The sequence below is a fragment of the Cololabis saira genome, chromosome 12, assembly GCF_033807715.1.
Source record: "Cololabis saira isolate AMF1-May2022 chromosome 12, fColSai1.1, whole genome shotgun sequence".
NCBI classification, from domain to species: domain Eukaryota; kingdom Metazoa; phylum Chordata; class Actinopteri; order Beloniformes; family Belonidae; genus Cololabis; species Cololabis saira.
The window spans coordinates 5,617,651-5,635,902 of record NC_084598.1 but is presented as its reverse complement, the minus strand read 5'-3'; the positions used below and the strand labels follow the sequence as shown (position 1 = coordinate 5,635,902).

Genomic DNA, 18,252 nt, shown 5'->3' with positions numbered 1-18,252 from the left:
AAAAAAACGAGAAAAAAAAATCCTACAGATACAATATTGCCTTCGCACTGTAACTGCTCGGGCCCTAATAACCCCTGAAGGGTGTGACACTGACACATAAAGTATTCATACTACGACAACATGAAGTGAGGCGAGCGCTCAGAGAGGTGAACTCCAGGAAGGGGGATGGGATCGTACTCAGGACATGTTATCATGACCTCTCTGCTGTCGTCACATCTGTCTGATACTGGACGCCAGTAAAACTAAAGAACTCATCACAGACTTTGGAGAAGAGTAAAGAGAAGAGTCTTTCACATTTCTCTTCATGTATCTGCCAGTCTCTTTGGTCTGGTAACACTGTATCTCAGCTATCAGCCAGGAGGCCCAGCAGCAACGATTCAGCGCTGCTGGTTTCCTCTGACAGAGACACCATCCAGATTAATCAGTATATCAGCTCTGGATGTCCTGCAGAAGACAAAAGTTCATCCAGAAATTCACCAAAATGGCTGCAAAAGTAACTGGGTGTTAAGAGCAGTATCCTCTCCAGAGCCAAGATCATCATGGAAGACCACGTTCACCCAGTTCTGTATGAACTACCGTCTAGTAGATGCTACGATTCATCAACATCCACAGTTTCTACGCCCTCTGACTACGCTTATGTTTCCGTGTGTGTTATTCATTACATGCTCCACAACGGTGTAGAAGTCCTGATGTTATTGTTCTACCAAATAAGTACAATGACAATAGAGGGAATGCGCATGACGTCACGGATGCGATTTCACAGCGGGTTACGCCCACTGAGTGGCAGAAAGACCGAGTGGCAGAAAGACTGAAAGCATAGGCGGCCTTACCTATGTTTCAACCGTTTCAGTTGAAACGGGCCCCGGCCACCAGGGGGCCCCCAACTGACTGACAAAAAAATAAATGCGCAAGGAAGACACAATAATAAATCAATACCCGCCATTAAACTAACCAGCTAACATCCAAGAAAAATGAAACGAACATACCAGAGTGGTGCTGAAAAGCGAAAATTAGCAGATATAAAAAAAGAAAGCTGTGAGTCGTGTTACCGGCCAGCCCGGTCCCCTTTAAGGCGGTGTCTGTGTTCGGGTGTGTGTGTGTAAAGCCTGAATTATGGTCCCGCGTTAAATCGACGCAGAGCCTACAGCGTAGGGTACGCGGCGATGCGCGCCGTACGGTGTGCGTCGCCGCGTGCCCTACGCGTTGGTGTAACGCGGAACCATAAATCAGCTTTGAGACGTAGTGGGTGCAGCGGAGGAGAGAGAGGGAGATGCAGGTGTGCGCGTGTGGAAGACCGGTACACGTGTTCAGTTACTTTTCAGTGTGTCCTCCGTTAGCTTTCAGTTGTCGGCCCTCACGTGTTTTGTTTGCTCTTTACAAGTTTGTAATAAATGTGCGACGTTGCACAGATAGTATTTTTCCTCCGTCCTTTTTTCCTTCACTTTCCCCGGACTCCTAGACAACCGCCGGGTTACCAGCAACGAGCCAGAAACCGTATTTAAATACCAGCTCTCCCAACTAGGGTTCGGAGATAGGACTGGAAATTAAGAAAGGTAACAGTAGTCTTCCGAAAGTGACCTCTTTCTTTGGTCCAGCATCTGCACCGACTACAGCAGCGGCTGCCGCCCACTCTAATAACACCAAACGCATCCATGCGCATGGATGCGTTTACTGCGTTCTTTCAGCTTATAATGCGTCACGGACGCAGGACACATAGCTGGCAAATATAGTAATAAATAGGGCCCCATATTAAATATTGAAACGGGCCCCCTGATGCCAAAGGCCGCCACTGACTGAAAGACTGAGTGTCGGAAAGACTGAGTTTCAGAAAGACTGAGCGGCAGAAAGACTGAGTGTCAGCGTAAACTTTCAGTTTGAGCAACTGGAAAACATCTAAAATGGGAAAGAGCTGTTGTGCGATCAACTGTACTCATAGATTTAGCAAGAAATCAGAGTTATCGTTTTACAGACTGTCGAAAAATACGCTTAAGAGAGACAAATGGATCACTGCAATTCTCAGAAACAACTGGATTCCAGACACCGAAACGTGGATTTGTGGTTCCCATTTTGTATCAGGTAATGTTGGATAGCTAACGTTAAACGGTCAAATCATAAAGTTCGGTGTCCTCATCACTTTAATTTCTACAACAAATCCTGCCTTGAAGTCGGACCAAGCGTCAAGACTTTTGTAAGCGTTCAAGCTTTGCTTCGTGTATTTCCCGGCGTAGAAATTAAGTACATATAAATATCAGGAAACTGGATTTGTGGTCAGATATTAATGTCCATGGACCACTGGTTCTTGGTAACTGTACCAAATATTAATGTCCATGGACCACTGGTTCTTGGGGTAACTGTACCAAATATTAATGTCCATGGACCACTGGTTCTTGGTAACTGTACCAAATATTAATGTCCATGGACCACTGGTTCTTGGTAACTGTACCAAATATTAATGTCCATGGACCACTGGTTCTTGGGGTAACTGTACGGGTTACTGTCAAGTCCAACTGCCTTTAATTTTAGCCCCATAATCAGGTGTTATCTCGTCTTCTCCACACTTTCCCTACTAGTTGCAGCAATTTTTGTCATTCAGTGTGAGTAAGGGGGCTGGTCCAGTGTCTATAAAGGTTTTCTGATTATGATTCTGCAGGTAGAAACGAGACAGAAAAGAGCTGCTTACCTTCAGTCCTTTGGCTCTGTTAATGGCTCGGAGAGGCCTGAGCACTCGGAGAACTCGGAGGATTTTCACCACAGAGATCGCGCTTGAGCTGAAAGCAACAGCGGGAGGATTGAGAACACACTTAACAAATCATACAAAAACAAAAGAAAAACAAAAAGCCAGATGATACCTGGAAAGAGTGCCATTTACAAATCTGTACTGCTTTTTCCAACAGTGAATGCCAGAAACACGGGTGTTAACTTACTGCAGAAAGAAAGACGCGAGTGACACACCGACGACCAGCAGATCAAGAAGGTTGAAGGCGTTCCGACAGAAGGAGCCAGTGTGCAGGAAAGCTCCATAAACCGTCATCTAGACACATGAAGGAGTAGAGAGGAACGTTAGAAAGGGTGTACATCAGGGGTGTCAAACTCATTTTGCTTGGCGGGCCGGATTTGACCAATTTTTTTCTCGCGGGCCTCACGCTCAAAATAACAAAAACGGTGCGACATTTTTTTTTTCTAATTCTTTTTTTTTTAACTATTGTTATCTAATCCAATATCAGTTTAGTTAATTTTAAAGGAAATATGCACTTTGTTTACACTCTAATTATGTAAAATATATTTCTTCAGGATCTTTTCTTGAAATTTCTCGTTTTTTTTCAAATTATGTAAGATACTTTTAATAACATTTTACAAAGATAAACAGAAACAAGTATGTTTTTTTATATTTTGCTTTTTTATAGGAAATGTAATTAAAAGCAACATCTTTCTTATTACATCCGAGAGTGTTTCTTTGTGATTTAGAGATTTTTCCAGTACAATTAAGTGTATTTATTTTTAGAAATTGGCGCGGATATTTACACCAGTGTGCCGAAAAAGTCAGCACTTCTCTTTTAACAGTTTTACTTTGTCACTATCCTCGTATTCAACACTGAAATTCTCCGAATGAATATCTTCTATCATGTTTTTTAGCAGTGATATTTTTCCTGCAAAAATATATAATAGTAGTCAGTTAATAAAAATAAACGACCTTCTACAAAGAAATAAAATCGGCAAATCATTCTAGAAAACTAAAAAAAATTTGAAAACTGCTATCTTTGTGGAATAACGATGGATTTGTAGAAGAAATATATTATCAGATATGCTGCGATTCATGGCAATTATTTATGCCTTCCTTTTTAGTAAATTAACATTTCGTTTTTTTGAGTTGGAAACTTCTCGCGGGCCGCATGAAAATCTCTCTCGGGCCGCATGCAGCCCGCGGGCCGCACATTTGACACCCCTGGGGTACATCATTCAGCTTCATGGCGTCGCTCGCAGCTCCTGCAGCTTTACCTTTAGTACGATTTCCACCGTGAAAACTGAGGTGAACACATAATCAGCATATCCCAGCACCTGAGGACGACAGAGGCATCAGCTCACAGAACCGATAATCACGAGGATCCATCAGTGAGATCTACCAGTGGGAGCCTTACAATGTTCCTGAATGAGTGGGATTTGATTGGATCCTCAGCAGCCAGAGAAATGCTGCTGAGGATGATGAAGACGAGGATGATGTTGGTGAAGTAAGGGTGGTGGATGAGGTTGTGGCAGGCCACTCGTAAACTGATGAATGAAGAAGATGAGAGGGAAGTCACATGCAATGCATCTCTAGTACAGCTCTCATCCTTTGAGTCAATGTGGAACACGTTTCATCACAAAATACCAGTTTTTCTTTCCCAGAATGAAGAAGGAGCTTCCGTCAGGTATTGGCACAATTTTCTCTTTAGGCCCCGAGAACTCCGGCTTCAGTGGAGCAACTCCTGAAATAAAAAGCAAACAAAACGCACGTTTCTTAAAGTCTCTCCTGGTGTTTTTTTCTTGCAGAAATCCCGTCCGTCACAGGCCAGCTGACAGTCCTGCTGGGGCCCGGGACAAAATAATCTAAGATGGGCCCCCCTGCGCCTGGATCTCTCCTTCTCCCTCTTCCTCTCCTCTCCCTGTGCTCTTCAGGTTTTTATACAAGCTAATGGACGTTAACATTAGAGCTAGCCAGTTAGGTTAAGTTACAAGGTTGGTAAACGTTGGCTGTGCTGTTTCTTACCTTGCTCTACGCTGACTTTATTAATTCCAGCTTCACCGTCACCCCCTTTTTAAAGTATGTGTGTAGAGAATCTGTGAGGCCTCTATTTTCTTCTTCTCTTTTCTCTTCTTTTCTGAGCACCGGACTTGTGCTGACCGGACATTTTGACCATTCTAATGGTTGAATTAAATGATAACATCAAATGTTGATCAGCGGCCAAACCATTTTTGTGTTGGGGGTTCTTGACCACAAGGACAATTAGGAAGAAAACAAATAACAAGCTTTTATGTAACTCAAATACTACATATTTTTTCCACAAATAGGCATATTTTGAAACATTTTGAAAAATGATTCCATAATTTAATGAGAATATATATATATATATATTTTTTTTTTCCCAGTTCTGCCCCCCCAACCCTGGGCCCGGGACAACAGACCCGTTTGTCCCCCCTTATCGGCGGACGCACACTCACCCTCCAGACCCTCGATGGCTCTCAGCTCCTCGTTTTCCTGCCAGTCATCCTCCTCATTCTACATTTGAGACACAATATCAGCTGTTTTGATTTACGTTTTTATTTAAATACATAAAAGGTCAAACAATAATGCCCTACCCCTGCATCTTCCTCTTCCTTCTCTTCATCCTCATCCCACTCCTCTTCTTCTTCTTTCTTCTCCCTGAACAAATATCAGTAAATCACGACCTTGAAGTCTCTGTTATGCCGTCATCGGTGTAAATCCAATAAAGTATACAATCCGTCAAAAGCTCTGACACGCTTTGGGATACAAACGAACGGGAAAGTGCGTCCAGAGTTCCGACTGGTAGTGCATGATAAAATATAAGCGCCATTAAGGTGTCGGATACTGCTGCCAACGGCGACTTACTCCACAGCTTTCTTCCCCCCTCCTCCTGCCAAGTTGTCCACAGCAATAGCCAAGAAGACATTGAGCAGGATATCTGATCATAACATTTAGGAGTCAAGTTTGTTCCTTTAGAGGGAAAACATTTGAATGTTCACACTGCGATGAGCTCAGCAGCTGGAAAGGATACAGTTACCGCAGACGAAGAGGATGACGAAGTAAATGCACACCACCATGTTGGGGAAGATGGGGCCGCCGTAGGCCATGATGCCGTCGTACATGACGGCGTTCCAGTCCTCTCCGGTGAGGATCTGCAGCAAAACAACATCCAGCAGGAGCAATGACGTGCAAGTTAAACAAGGACTTTCAATGACAGCGTTGCTAACAAGGAAAAGCAGTGATGTTAGCACGATTATTTTGGGGATTAAGCATGGACAAAACAAAGTTTAAAAGCATTGCAGAGTAGGGATGGGCAGTATGGACTAAAAAATGTATCACGATAATTTCTGGCATTTATCCCGATAACGATAAAAATGACGATAAAAAAATACAAATTCAACTCCACCTTTGTAACTATAAATCTATCTCGCTCTCAGATCTGCCATGTTTGTTACACAAAAACCTCATCAACGGGAATTTATCCTTCTTTCTTTCTTTCTTTCTTTCTTTCTTTCTTCTTTCTTTCTTTCTTTCTTTCTTTCTTTCTTTCTTTCTTTCTTTCTTTCTTTCTTTCTTTCTTTCTTTCTTTCTTTCTTTCTTTCTTTCTTTCTTTCTTTCTTTCTTCTTCCTTCCTTTTTCCCTTCCTTCCTTCTTTCCTCCTGCTCTCTCCTTCCTTCTTCCCTTCCTTTCTTCTTCCCTTCCTTCCTTCCTTCCTTCCTTCCTTCCTTCCTTCCTTCCTTCCTTCCTTCCTTCCTTCCTTCCTTCCTTCCTTCCTTCCTTCCTTCCTTCCTTCCTTCCTTCCTTCCTTCCTTCCTTCCTTCCTTCTTCCCTTCCTACCTTCCTTCCTTCTTTCCTCCTGCTCTCTCCTTCCTTCTTCCCTTCCTCTTTTCTCCCTTCCTTCCTTCTTTCCTTGTTTTCTCCCCTCCTTCCTTCCTTCCTTCCTTCCTTCCTTCCTTCCTTCCTTCCTTCCTTCCTTCCTTCCTTCCTTCCTTCCTTCTTTCCTTCCTTCCTTCCTTCCTTCCTTCCTTCCTTCCTTCCTTCTTTCCTCCTGCTCTCTCCTTCCTTCTTCCCTTCCTCTTTTCTCCCTTCCTTCCTTCTTTCCTTGTTTTCTCCCCTCCTTCCTTCCTTCCTTCCTTCCTTCCTTCCTTCCTTCCTTCCTTCCTTCCTTCCTTCCTTCCTTCCTTCCTTCCTTCCTTCCTTCCTTCCTTCCTTCCTTCCTTCCTTCCTTCCTTCCTTCCTTCCTTCCTTCCTTCCTTCCTTCACGTACGTTGTACGTGGATTTAACACAGAACCATAAATCAGCTTTACACAAAAACATCATCAACGGGAATTTATCGTTTTTACCGCGAGATGACACATTTTTTTGACGGTATATCGTGAACGGTAAAATATCGCCCATCCCTATTGCAGAGCAAAGCAGGTTTTGGATCACAGGGCCCTCCACATTTTTACTGTTCACTAGTTCTTCCATATTTCACTTACTGTGCAGAAATTTGGGGCAATAACTAAAAAACCAGGTTACACTCATTACTTATACTTCAAAGGAGAGCAATACATTCATAAGGCTGGATATCCAGATCACACTAACTCACTATTCTTACAGTCTAAAGTACTAAAACGCATGGATCTAGTGGCATTTCAATCTGCACAAGTAATGTTTAAAGCAAAAAATCATTCGCTACCGGATAACATTCAGAAATTATTCATTGGGAGGGAAGCAGGTTATAATTTAAGGGGAAACTTAAACTTCAAATCTTTATTCGTGCGTACAACAAAAAGATTTTGTCTATCAGTTTGTGGAATTAAACTGTGGAATGGTTTGAATTTGGAGTTAGAAGAATGTACAAACATAAAACAATTTAAGAAGAAATATAAAGAAATTGTTTATTTGAGGTATAAAAGTGAAGACAGTGTTTAAAGATCACCAGCTGTGTGTTCTGCTATTGTGTAATTTTGTCTTTGTATGTTTATATACTTAGATATACGTATTATATTTATATCATAGTTATATTATATTTATGATAGAGTTTACATCTTGTATTAAACAGGTTATTTTTGTAAAAATGATATATATTTATACAAATTAGTGTATAGTATAAAAAATAAAACCAGACATATAATTTATGTTTAGTTGTGGAAAGGGGGTGGGATTAAATAAGTTTATACTTCCTCCCACTCCTTTTAGAGCATTTAACTTGAAATATGTGTTTTGATGTTGGTTTTTTTCTTTATGTGGTGGAATGACCACCTGGATTTTTTTTCTTGCCTTTTTTCTTGTTTTTTTTTTTTACACGTTTGAAATAAATGAAAACCAAAAAAAAGGATGCTCACCTGGAAACACGTGAGCAAAGCCTGAGGAAACGAGTCAAAGGTGCTTCTCTTCATCTGGGTCTCGTCAAAGTTGAACTTCCCTCCAAACAACTGCATCCCCAGCAGAGCGAAGATGATGAGGAAGAGGAACAGCAGGAGCAGGAGGGAGCAGATGGCTTTCATGGAGTTCAGCAGCGAGGTGACGAGATCGGAGAGGGCGGCCCAGTGCCTGGGAATGAAACGGCAGCACGACGACACTTTAGAAGATGAAAACAGATCTGAATGAGCGGCTCCCTCCACCGCCCCGCTGCTAATCACCGAGTCATCTTGAAGATCCTGAGCAGCCGGATGCAGCGCAGCACGGAGATGCCGATGGGCGGGATGACTTCCATCTCCACCAGCAGCGTCTCCAGAATACCGCCGCACACCACGAAGCAATCGAAGCGATTGAACAGCGCCATGAAGTAGATCTGGAGGCCGAAGGCGTACATCTTCATCAGCATCTCCAGCGTGAACAGCAGCAGCAGGATCTTGTTGGCTCGCTCTGAGGGGGCAGAGAGGCTTCGTTAGTGACTCCCTCCACAGAGGTCAAGGGTCAGGGTCACGGTCAAGGTCAGGGGTCAGGGCCGTTGCTTTTGAAGTTTGATTGAGGAATTTTGGTGGATCTCTAAAATACGAGTGCTAGTTTGCAAATCTCTTTCTTTGTTTAATGACTCAGATGTGCAGAATATTGGGAATAAACGACCTTTGAAAATCCTTCTTCCCTTTCACGGCCCAGTGGTTCACACAGAGATCATCCCTTTTCTTTATTATTCTACTATTTATGGAATAATTATATTCATATTCTATGGGATGTGTATTTTATCTATGTATATGGTGCGTTTATGTCATGTTTTTGTCATTGCTACAATGATAACCAAAGAAGTTATCAACAGAAAAGTCTATTTTATGTTTATGAGCCATTGAGAAATTAGAAAAACAAGTGTGACAATACAGAGTTTAATGGAAATGAACTAAAACTTTTCAAGGAAGTCAGATAATGACAATTATATCTTGCTGTTCATATAGACTATATGACTTTAGAAGACATGTATAAACTTTCACTGGAATTATTTGAATAATTGTAAAACTGGACTGAGACTTTAGAGGTGTCTTGCAATTTTACTGTACAAAAAGCTAAAAAAAAGGTATAAAAAGGAGATGTGTCTCCATTACTGGAGTTAAATTCTGGAATGATGCCAACATACATTTAAAAACATGTCATTCTCTTTTGGTTTTTAAGAAAATGGTTTGTAAAGCTATTTTTGAAGCTTATAAGTGCGATTGACTGTCTGTAAATGTTTCTTTGCTTTTCTGTTGTTTCTTTGCTTTTCTGGAGGTCGGTAGCCAAAAAAAGAAAGTTGGTAATAAAGGATAGGCTTTTATAAGCAGTTTGCTTCTGCCTATTCCTTTTCAGTCATTGTTCAACACATGATTATTGGTTTTGTGTAAAATGTTAATGCTGTGCACAATGTTTTTTTGGTGCTGTGTTGTTTTTCTGTTGTCATGATTGAATAAACTTCATTCATTCATTCATTCAGACTACAAAAAACACAGATTGCTTGTCTTCATTAACATTTACGGTGATGGTGGTTTTTCTTCTGGGACCTGAATGCAGCTGCTGGCTGTATTTCTAGGTAATCTCATGTGGAAAACAGAAATACTGGAGAAACCTTTGGCTCGCTCTGAGGGGGCAGAGAGGCTTCATGAGTCAGGGGTCAGAGGTCAGAGGTCAGGGTCAGGGTCAGAGTCAGGGGTCAGGGCCGTGGTGTAGCGGGTTGGTTGTTACCTTGCAGCTCTGTGAGCCACTTGGGCTGGCCGTAGTGCTCCGAGGCGCTGGCCACGGTGTTGAGGAACACCAGCAGCAGCACCAGCCAGTAGAAGTTGGTGGTCTTCACTGCAACGCGGCAGTTCTTTCTCATCGTGTGGTTGAGCTGGCACAACTGGTCACTAAAACAAGAACAGATAAGACGTTTGTCCAAAGAAGAAGCAGATGGAGAGATCATGTACGATAAAGTCCGAGGATATTGTCAGTATCTGAGACGTTTATGTCACGTACAACGTGCACAAATGGAGGGTCATGGAGTCATCCACTGCTGCTTCCACCTGTCTGTGTGGATGTTGCTATATAACCCCCCCCCCCACGACCACCTCAGTGTCTGCTGTCTACATCTGTTTATATTCAGATTCAGATTCAGATTCAGATTACGTTTATTTGCCATTTGTGTAACACACATAGGAAATTGTCACGTTGGTAACAGTGTGCCTACTCAGCATTCTTTTCACATGTAAATAAATAAAACACAGACACAAACACTGTAGTGAGGAATAAGCAAAAATAAAGTGCAGGCATATACATAAATTATAGTCCAGTTATGATTACTATTATTATTAGGGCCTGAGCACTTGCAGTGCGAAGGCCCTATTGTATTTGCAGGAATTCTTCTTCTTCTTCTTCTTCTTCTTCTTATTGTTCTGACAAAAGGAAGGCCTTTTTGCCCCCCTAAACGTGCCCAAAAAGTCACCAAATTTTGCACGCAAGCCAGGCCTGGCGAAAAATGTGATATTTAATGGTTTGCATTAATGGGCGTGGCAAAATGGCTCAACAGCGCCCCCTTGAAAACTTTTTGCCTCAAGCCCCACGATACGGTTTGACGTACGTGCACGAAAATCTGTACACACCTGTATCATGGCCCAACTTAAAGAAAAGTCTCTTGCTGTCATGCCCGAAACCGAACAGGATGTCGGCCATTTTGAATTAATCGTGTCATTTTGGCGAAATTTATGCCATTCCTTCGAGAATCAATTCAGCCCGAACCGTATCGTGAACCCAGATGTGTTATACATCAAAATGTGCGTCTCCATCCTGCGACTACACGCATTACTTTTCTCTTTCAAAAGTGTTACCTTGGCGACGCTAGACGCCAACAAGCGCACCCCCCCTTCATCTGATTGGTCCATATTTGATAGTTCCCCAAAAGGCACCAAATCGAGTCATTGATGAGCCTGGCGGCTGAGGGGAAGAAGCTGAGTCTGTGGCGGGCTTTCACAGCCTTAGGTAGCCTCAGCCTCCTACCAGAGGGGAGGACGGTGAAGAGGCCATGGCCAGGGTGAGAGGGGTTGGCCATGATCTTCCTAGCCCTCCTCAAGGCCCTGGAGTCGTACAGAGACTTCAGGGAGGGCAAGGGGCAGCCAATCACTCTCTCTGCAGAGCGTATCACTCGCTGCAGCTTGTGGAGGTCCCTTGCTGCTGTAGCGGGGAACCAGGTGATGATGGAGTGGGTGAGAATGGATTCGATGATATATATATTCATCCCTGTATTGCACCAGTAAGCCATGGTATCTGTGTCTCTCCTTTCTCTGTTCTTCATTTTCTCTGTCTGTTTTCTCTTTCCCCTCTTCTGTCCAGCTGGTCTTCAGCAGGAGGATCCCCCCTTATGATCCAGGTCCTGGTCCAGGTTTCTTCCTCCTAAAGGGGAGATTTTCTTGCCACTGTTTGGTTTAAGGTTTTTCTCCCACTAGGGGAGTTTTTACCTGCCATTGTTTATGTAATAATTGCTCGGCGTTCATGTTCTGGTCTCTGGAAAGATCCTGGAGACAACTTCTGTTGTAATAGATGCTATAGAAATAAAATTGAATTGAATTGAATCACTTTGATAATATGCAAAATACTACCTGCAACTAGCAGGGTTATAATAGTTTTGAATTTTTCATTTTAGTTTAGTTTATTTTGTTTTGACTTTTTCTCCTTCAATTCAGTTAGTTTTAATTCGTTTTTAGTGTGGGTCTGCTAGTTTTTATTAGTTTTTATATTTTCAAAAATGCTTAGTTTTAGTTTAGTTTTTATTAGTTTTAGTTTTGACGTCACGGACCGTGAGGCGTTCAGGTGCCGTAGCTGCCAGATAAACGGCCAGAGCAGAATAAATTGATCATACCAAGAGGCTTATATTGACAGGGAGGAAAACGGAGGAAATTATATCTATAATTTCAGTTTAGTTTTAGTCTAAACACGCAATATAGTTTCAGTTAGTTATCGTTTTTGTCTTTTAATTTTCGTTTTTATTTAGTTCAGTTAAAGAAATAGTTTTTTCAATTTTAGTTTTCGTTATTTCGTTCGTTTTCGTGAACGATAATAACTCTGGCAACTAGACACCGGATGCCCACGGACAAGATCAGTTATTTAAGGACACGCACCGTTTCTGTCTTTTTATTGTTGTAACATTACCAAGCATTCACTGAAGGGCCATCTTTTACAACAACTTGTGCAACAAGATTGTCAGGATCTATTTAACTGAGGTTTAGCAGATATTACTGACTACATTTAGATTTTAGGGTATAAAATAGTAAACTGGAAAAGAGCCACGTGATTTTTGTGCCACTTCCAAAATCTTTTCTTTATAACACCTCCGTAGAAATCCACTTTCCATTAATGTGTTTCTGGAAAATCAAGAAGCTTTGTGTCTTTTGATAAAAAAAGAAAACCTTGATCAGTGATGATAGAAAAGTGCTCTATAAATGCAGCCCACTTACCATTTAATGTATTAAACTAATGAAAGATTACAAGCTGTGTTACCAACATGCTAATATGGATGATTCAATGACACGATTCAGTATATTTTCATGCCCCCAACTAACAAGTCACTTCCAAAAACGTAGAGGACTTCACTGTTTGAACATTTGTCACAATCTTACCAGAAGCTATTGGCCATCATCTTTGCCCTAAAACAAAAAAAAAAGAAAGACAAAACAAGACAAAGATTAGATTGTCATACCAGCAGCTCCTCTTGCATGACAATAAAACCACAATGATGTTTTCACTTCTCGGTTGCCTTACATGAGGGAAGCACAGAAGCCGTTGTCATCGTCAAGATACGCAATGTCATCATCAGAGTCCGACTCTGTGGAAACACACACACAACACCGGCGGTGAGACAGCAGCACATTAAGGCCCCGTCCCAATTCTCCCCCTCGCCCTCGTTTTCTTCACTACCGACTAAATTTTGCGCGTTCCCGTGAAGGTAGTGGTTTCCCAGTTCCTCTTTCCACCTAGGGGGAGTGGGCATAACGAGGGCTAGGGGTTGAAAATAGCCCTTACGGATCAAGGGATTTGACATGCTGACTTCGCGAGCGAGGGGGTATGAAAATTTCCCAGAAGGCTTTTCGTCGTCATTTGCGGAATCCAAAAAAAAACATGGCAGACATTTTCTTATTTTTTTGTGAATAAAATCAATATTTTGAGTTAGCTTACGTAAGCTACGCCGTAGGCTACGTAAGCGACGACGTAGGCTCTGCGTCGATTTGACTCGCCGACCGAGGGCAAACATCATTTGCAGACTCGTCTCAGATTGTGACCGAGGGAGCAAGCATTTTTTTGTGGGAAATAGAGAGAAATAATCCTGTGACTCGTCAGATTTGTTTTGGATGTTTCTGATATAATAGTTTTCAGAAACCACAAAGCTGTTATCTGGGTAATTTACACACTTTCAGATAAAGCTGAAGTGAAGATAGCGGAGCTGTTTTATGGTTCCGCGTTAAATCGACGCAGAACCTACGGCTTAGGTTACGCGGCGACGCGCGCCGTACGCCGTACCCTACGCCGTAGGCTCTGCGTCGATTTAACGCGGAACCATAAATCAGCTCCGGAGCCGGCAGACAGGCAGAAATCCCGAAATCTTTGGAGCAAATTTCTTAACAGGCGTTATTTGGATAAACTGAGCCCAGGTTGGGGATCTTAACGGTTACTTTTACGCCTGAAAAAATATTAAAACTTAATAAAGTGCCATATTAACAGCGCTACAGCTGATATTAGAACAGCTTTTGGCTCTCAGCTTCCTGATCAGGGTAGGGATGAAAACGAGGGGTAGGGGAGAATTGGGACAGGCACCTGTGAAGATTTCAAGTGCCCTAAAATCTGTCCCTTCTTTTTTAGGGGGTAGGGAAGAAAAGAAGGGTGAGTGAAGAAAAGAAGGGGGAGTATTGAGATTGGGCCTAACTAAACATCACAGGAGTGGCCGTGGCAGCTGCCGTACCTCCATCCTCGCTGTGTTTGTACCAGCCAAACTTCTTCATCATCTTTTTCTTTGCAATCGCAGCACCTTCAGAGACACAGAGGCAGATCATTCAGTCATTGACGGCTACATGTTTGGAGCCGAGCCTGTATATGTCAGCGTGGATGTGACACTAAACTAACGTTTGTTTCCTTCCTCATCCACGTCCTCCGCTTCTATGAGCCAGTCCATGTAGCCGATCATGTCCTCCTCCATCTGCTTGCTCTCCTGCGCCTTCTGCAGCTCTCCGCGAGCCACGGCTTTCTCTCTTTCCTTAGAGAACTCGCTGTGCAGCGGAAAAACATGCACAAACTTAGCAAACGTGGGTTTCTTAAAAGAGCGTGAAACGAGGGAGAAACTGAAACCTGAAGAGCAGAGAGTACCCACCCGCTCAACACACCCAATACAAGGTTGATGATGAAAAATGAGCCAAAGATGACCAAGGAAACAAAGTAAATCCACGGGATCTCAAAGCCAATGGCATCGTTCATCTGAGCAGAAAGACGAGGAGAGAAAGTAGAGTTAGCTTTTTTCTATCTTCAGACAAAACAAAGACAGTGTGGAAACTGGAGGCAGAGCTGGGTAGAGTAGCTAAAAATTGTACTCAAGTAAAAGTACTGTTACTTCAGAATAATTTGACTCAAGTAGAAGTAAAAAGTAGTCATCCAAATAATTACTTGAGTAAAAGTAAAAAAGTACTTGGTGAAAAAACTACTCAAGTACTGAGTAACTGTTGAGTAACGTCTGATTTATTTTTTTAACACAACCATTGAAACAGACAAAAGTACTAAATAATCATCTTCAGGCAAATTAAATCAATAAAATAATAAAATAAATTAAAATTAATAAACAAATAGCTTAAATTAAAATAATCTTAAAGTAAATTCAAGTACTTTAATAAAATAGATAAAATAAAAATGAAAAATAAATTAAGCACAAGTAGCACAAAATTTCCAGCCTTTGTACTTTTCTTTTTTAACCAGCAGAACTAGAACAAACATGAACTCATAGAAACTCTGTGTGTGTTTGAGTCTGTGTAAATGTGACAAAACATGCAAAAACAAAACATTCCCAACAATCCCCTAGTGATGTCATGAGATTGACGCGTACGTGGATAAAAGGGATAAAAGAAAAGTAACAGCTCAATGTAGACTAATGTAGCGGAGTAAGAGTAACAGTTTCTTCTTCACAAATCTACTCAAGTAAAAGTAAAAAGTATAGTGATTCAAAACTACTCCTAAAAGTACAACATTTCCCAAAACTTACTCAAGTAAATGTAACGGAGTAAATGTAACTCGTTACTACCCAACTCTGACTGGAGGATCCAGAAACGTGTGTGTGTGTGTGTGTGTGTGTGTGTGTGTGTGTGTGTGTGTGTGTGTGTGTGTGTGTGTGTGTGTGTGTGTGTGTGTGTGTGTGTGTGTGTGTGTGTGTGTGTGTGTGTGTGTGTGTGTGTGTGTGTTACCCAGTAGAGCACATCGGTCCAGCCCTCCATGGTGATGCACTGGAACACCGTCAGCATGGCAAAGAAGATGTTGTCAAAGTTGGTGATGCCTCCGTTGGGGCCCTCCCACTTGCCCCTGCACTCAGTCCCGTTGCTGACGCAGAAGCGGCCGTTCCCGGCGAACGCACAGGGCGACGGGTCGTCCTCCACCATGAGCCCTGCACAGGGAAACAGCAGGAGGAAACAGCAGGGGGACCGCGGGCGTCAGGTCAACGCGTCCATGAACCGTCAGAGACGAGCAAAACCAGAGGAGGGAATGAAAGCCAGACCTGAGCCCGAGTCGTAGCAGGTCTTGTGCATCCTGCCGATGAACAGCTCCAAGCCAATGATGGCGTAGATTATGATGACAAACATGACGAGCATACCGATGTGGAGCAGGGGAACCATGGCCTTCATGATGGAGTTCAACACGATCTGCAGACCTGGTGGAGCAAACACTCGTCACGTTTCAGTGGTTCAAGGGCAAGGCAGGTTTATTTGTATAGCACAAGTGCTTTACATGAACATTAAAAGCGGCAAGACACAATTATACAGTAAATAACAAATAAAATGAAACAAAATCATAAGAAAAGAGGTCAAATAATAGAAAGCACAAGTTACTAAAAAGTAAGGGCAGTAGAGTACAGCAGGTACATCTCATTCTTACAATGGCAATAATTACGTTTCTATACGGGTCAAATACAGTATTACAAAAGTAATCTGTGCTGATTCGTGCGGTGAATAAAACCAATTTGACAATTCTACGTCATAATACCTGCATTCAGGGCTTATCCATAACTTTGCGCGGTTTTCAAAAATCATATGTATTTAATTTAAGAGTACGCTTAAATAACAAATAAAATGAAATAAAATGATAAGAAAAGAGGTAAAATAATAAAAAGCACAAGTTGTTAAAAGTAAGGGCAGTAGAGTACAGCAGGTAAGTATTTAATTTAGGAGTAGCTTCAGTAAACAGTAATGTTTTTATCCTGATTTAAAGGATCTACAGTTGCAGCAGACCTCAGGTCTACAGGAAGTTTGTTCCACCGGTGAGGAGCAGAATAACTGAACGCTGCCTCACCTTGCTTGGTTCTGGTTCTGGAACCACAACAAACCAGATCCAGATGAACCTCAGGGTCTGGGAGCTTCATAGGAACTAACAGATCCAGATGAACCTCAGGGGTCTGGGAGCTTCATAGGAACTAACAGATCCAGCATGTACACGACTGTCTCAGAAAATTTGAATATTGTGATAAACTCCTTTATTTTCTGTAATGCAAAAATGTCATACATTCTGGATTCATTACAAATCAACTGAAATATTGCAAGCCTTTTATTATTTTAATATTGCTGATCATGGCTTACAGCTTAAGAAAACTTAAATATCCTATCTCAAAAAATTAGAATATTCTGGGAATCTTAATCTTAAACTGTAAACCATAATCAGCAATATTAAAATAATAAAAGGCTTGCAATATTTCAGTTGATTTGTAATGAATCCAGAATGTATGACATTTTTGTTTTTTAAATTGCATTACAGAAAATAAACTTTATCACAATATTCAAATTTTCTGAGACAGTCCTGGATTTTGGTCCAAGCCTATTCAGGTCTTTGTAGACCAGCAGGAAGATTTTAAACTCTGGAAGCCAGTGTAGTGATTTCATGACCGGTGTAATGTGGTACAGTTTCCTGGTGTTTGTAAGGGGGATGCGAACTGGATCAAAAACAGACTCAAAGCAAAGAGTAAGAAACACACAAAGATATAAAAACCCACTTGGTACTCCAGATACGAGTCGGAGCGGCCGCAGCACCCTGAAGGCCCGGAGAGCCTTCACGTCCAGGCCTCCGGGCTTCCCTGCAGCGTGATGGGCCTCCCCGGGCTTGTGGTCCGTCATGCCTTCCGCGATCACGCTGAACAACCTGCGCACAGAAGAAGAGAAGCTGCTCTTAGCAACCTCCTAGTAACGGAAGATCATCGTAGACAAGACACCTAGCACTTAAGTACTTACTGTGTGGAATTGTGGGGATCCACCTTTAAAACCACCTTAAATTCAATAATAAAACTTCAAAAACGAGCCATACGTATCACCAATAAGGCTGATTACTTTGCTCACACAGATCCACTTTTTCTAAATTCTCATTTTATTAAATTTTATGATTTGTTTTATTTTAAAATCATGCAAATTATGTTCAGAGCAAAATCAAAAATGCTCCCTGACCCAATACAGAGGTTCTTTTCAATTCAGGAGACTCATTATAATCTTAGAGGTGTCTGCAATTTCACAGTACAAAAAGCTAAAAAAGGTATGAAAAGGAGATGTGTCTCCATTACTGGAGTTAAATTCTGGAATGATGCCCACATAAATTTAAAAAGATGTCATTCTTTTTTTGTATTTAAGAAAATGGTTTGTAAAGCTATTTTTGAAGCTTATAAGTGCAATTGACCATCTGTAAATGTTTCTTTGCTTTTCTATTGTTTCTTTGCCTTTTGTTGTTTCTTTGCTTTTCTATTCTCTTTTTGGTTTTCTGGAGGTCGGTAGCCAAAAAAAGAAAGTTGGTACAATAGGATAGGCAATTTAAGGATTTTGCTTCAGCCTATCCCTTTTCAGTTATTGTTCAACACATTTTTTGG

At 41.7% G+C, this 18,252-nt stretch overlaps 1 protein-coding gene across 1 annotated transcript in view; it reads right to left on the bottom strand.

The window, feature by feature from the left end:
• Positions 1-18,252, bottom strand: part of cacna1fa (calcium channel, voltage-dependent, L type, alpha 1F subunit a) — a 51,432-nt gene that overhangs the window by 27,706 nt on the left and 5,474 nt on the right. The window contains exons 5-24 of the mRNA XM_061735248.1: positions 17,395-17,540; positions 15,910-16,062; positions 15,602-15,798; positions 14,524-14,627; positions 14,280-14,422; positions 14,119-14,184; positions 12,924-12,987; positions 12,782-12,808; positions 9,879-10,039; positions 8,369-8,594; positions 8,072-8,279; positions 5,772-5,892; positions 5,606-5,678; positions 5,335-5,398; positions 5,197-5,254; positions 4,367-4,463; positions 4,137-4,266; positions 3,997-4,056; positions 2,925-3,031; positions 2,681-2,768 (exon numbers count right to left, since the gene is read on the bottom strand). Of these exons, the coding sequence (XP_061591232.1) occupies positions 2,681-2,768; positions 2,925-3,031; positions 3,997-4,056; positions 4,137-4,266; positions 4,367-4,463; positions 5,197-5,254; positions 5,335-5,398; positions 5,606-5,678; positions 5,772-5,892; positions 8,072-8,279; positions 8,369-8,594; positions 9,879-10,039; positions 12,782-12,808; positions 12,924-12,987; positions 14,119-14,184; positions 14,280-14,422; positions 14,524-14,627; positions 15,602-15,798; positions 15,910-16,062; positions 17,395-17,540 (2,293 nt within the window). The remainder of the gene's footprint in view (positions 1-2,680; positions 2,769-2,924; positions 3,032-3,996; positions 4,057-4,136; positions 4,267-4,366; positions 4,464-5,196; positions 5,255-5,334; positions 5,399-5,605; positions 5,679-5,771; positions 5,893-8,071; positions 8,280-8,368; positions 8,595-9,878; positions 10,040-12,781; positions 12,809-12,923; positions 12,988-14,118; positions 14,185-14,279; positions 14,423-14,523; positions 14,628-15,601; positions 15,799-15,909; positions 16,063-17,394; positions 17,541-18,252) is intronic.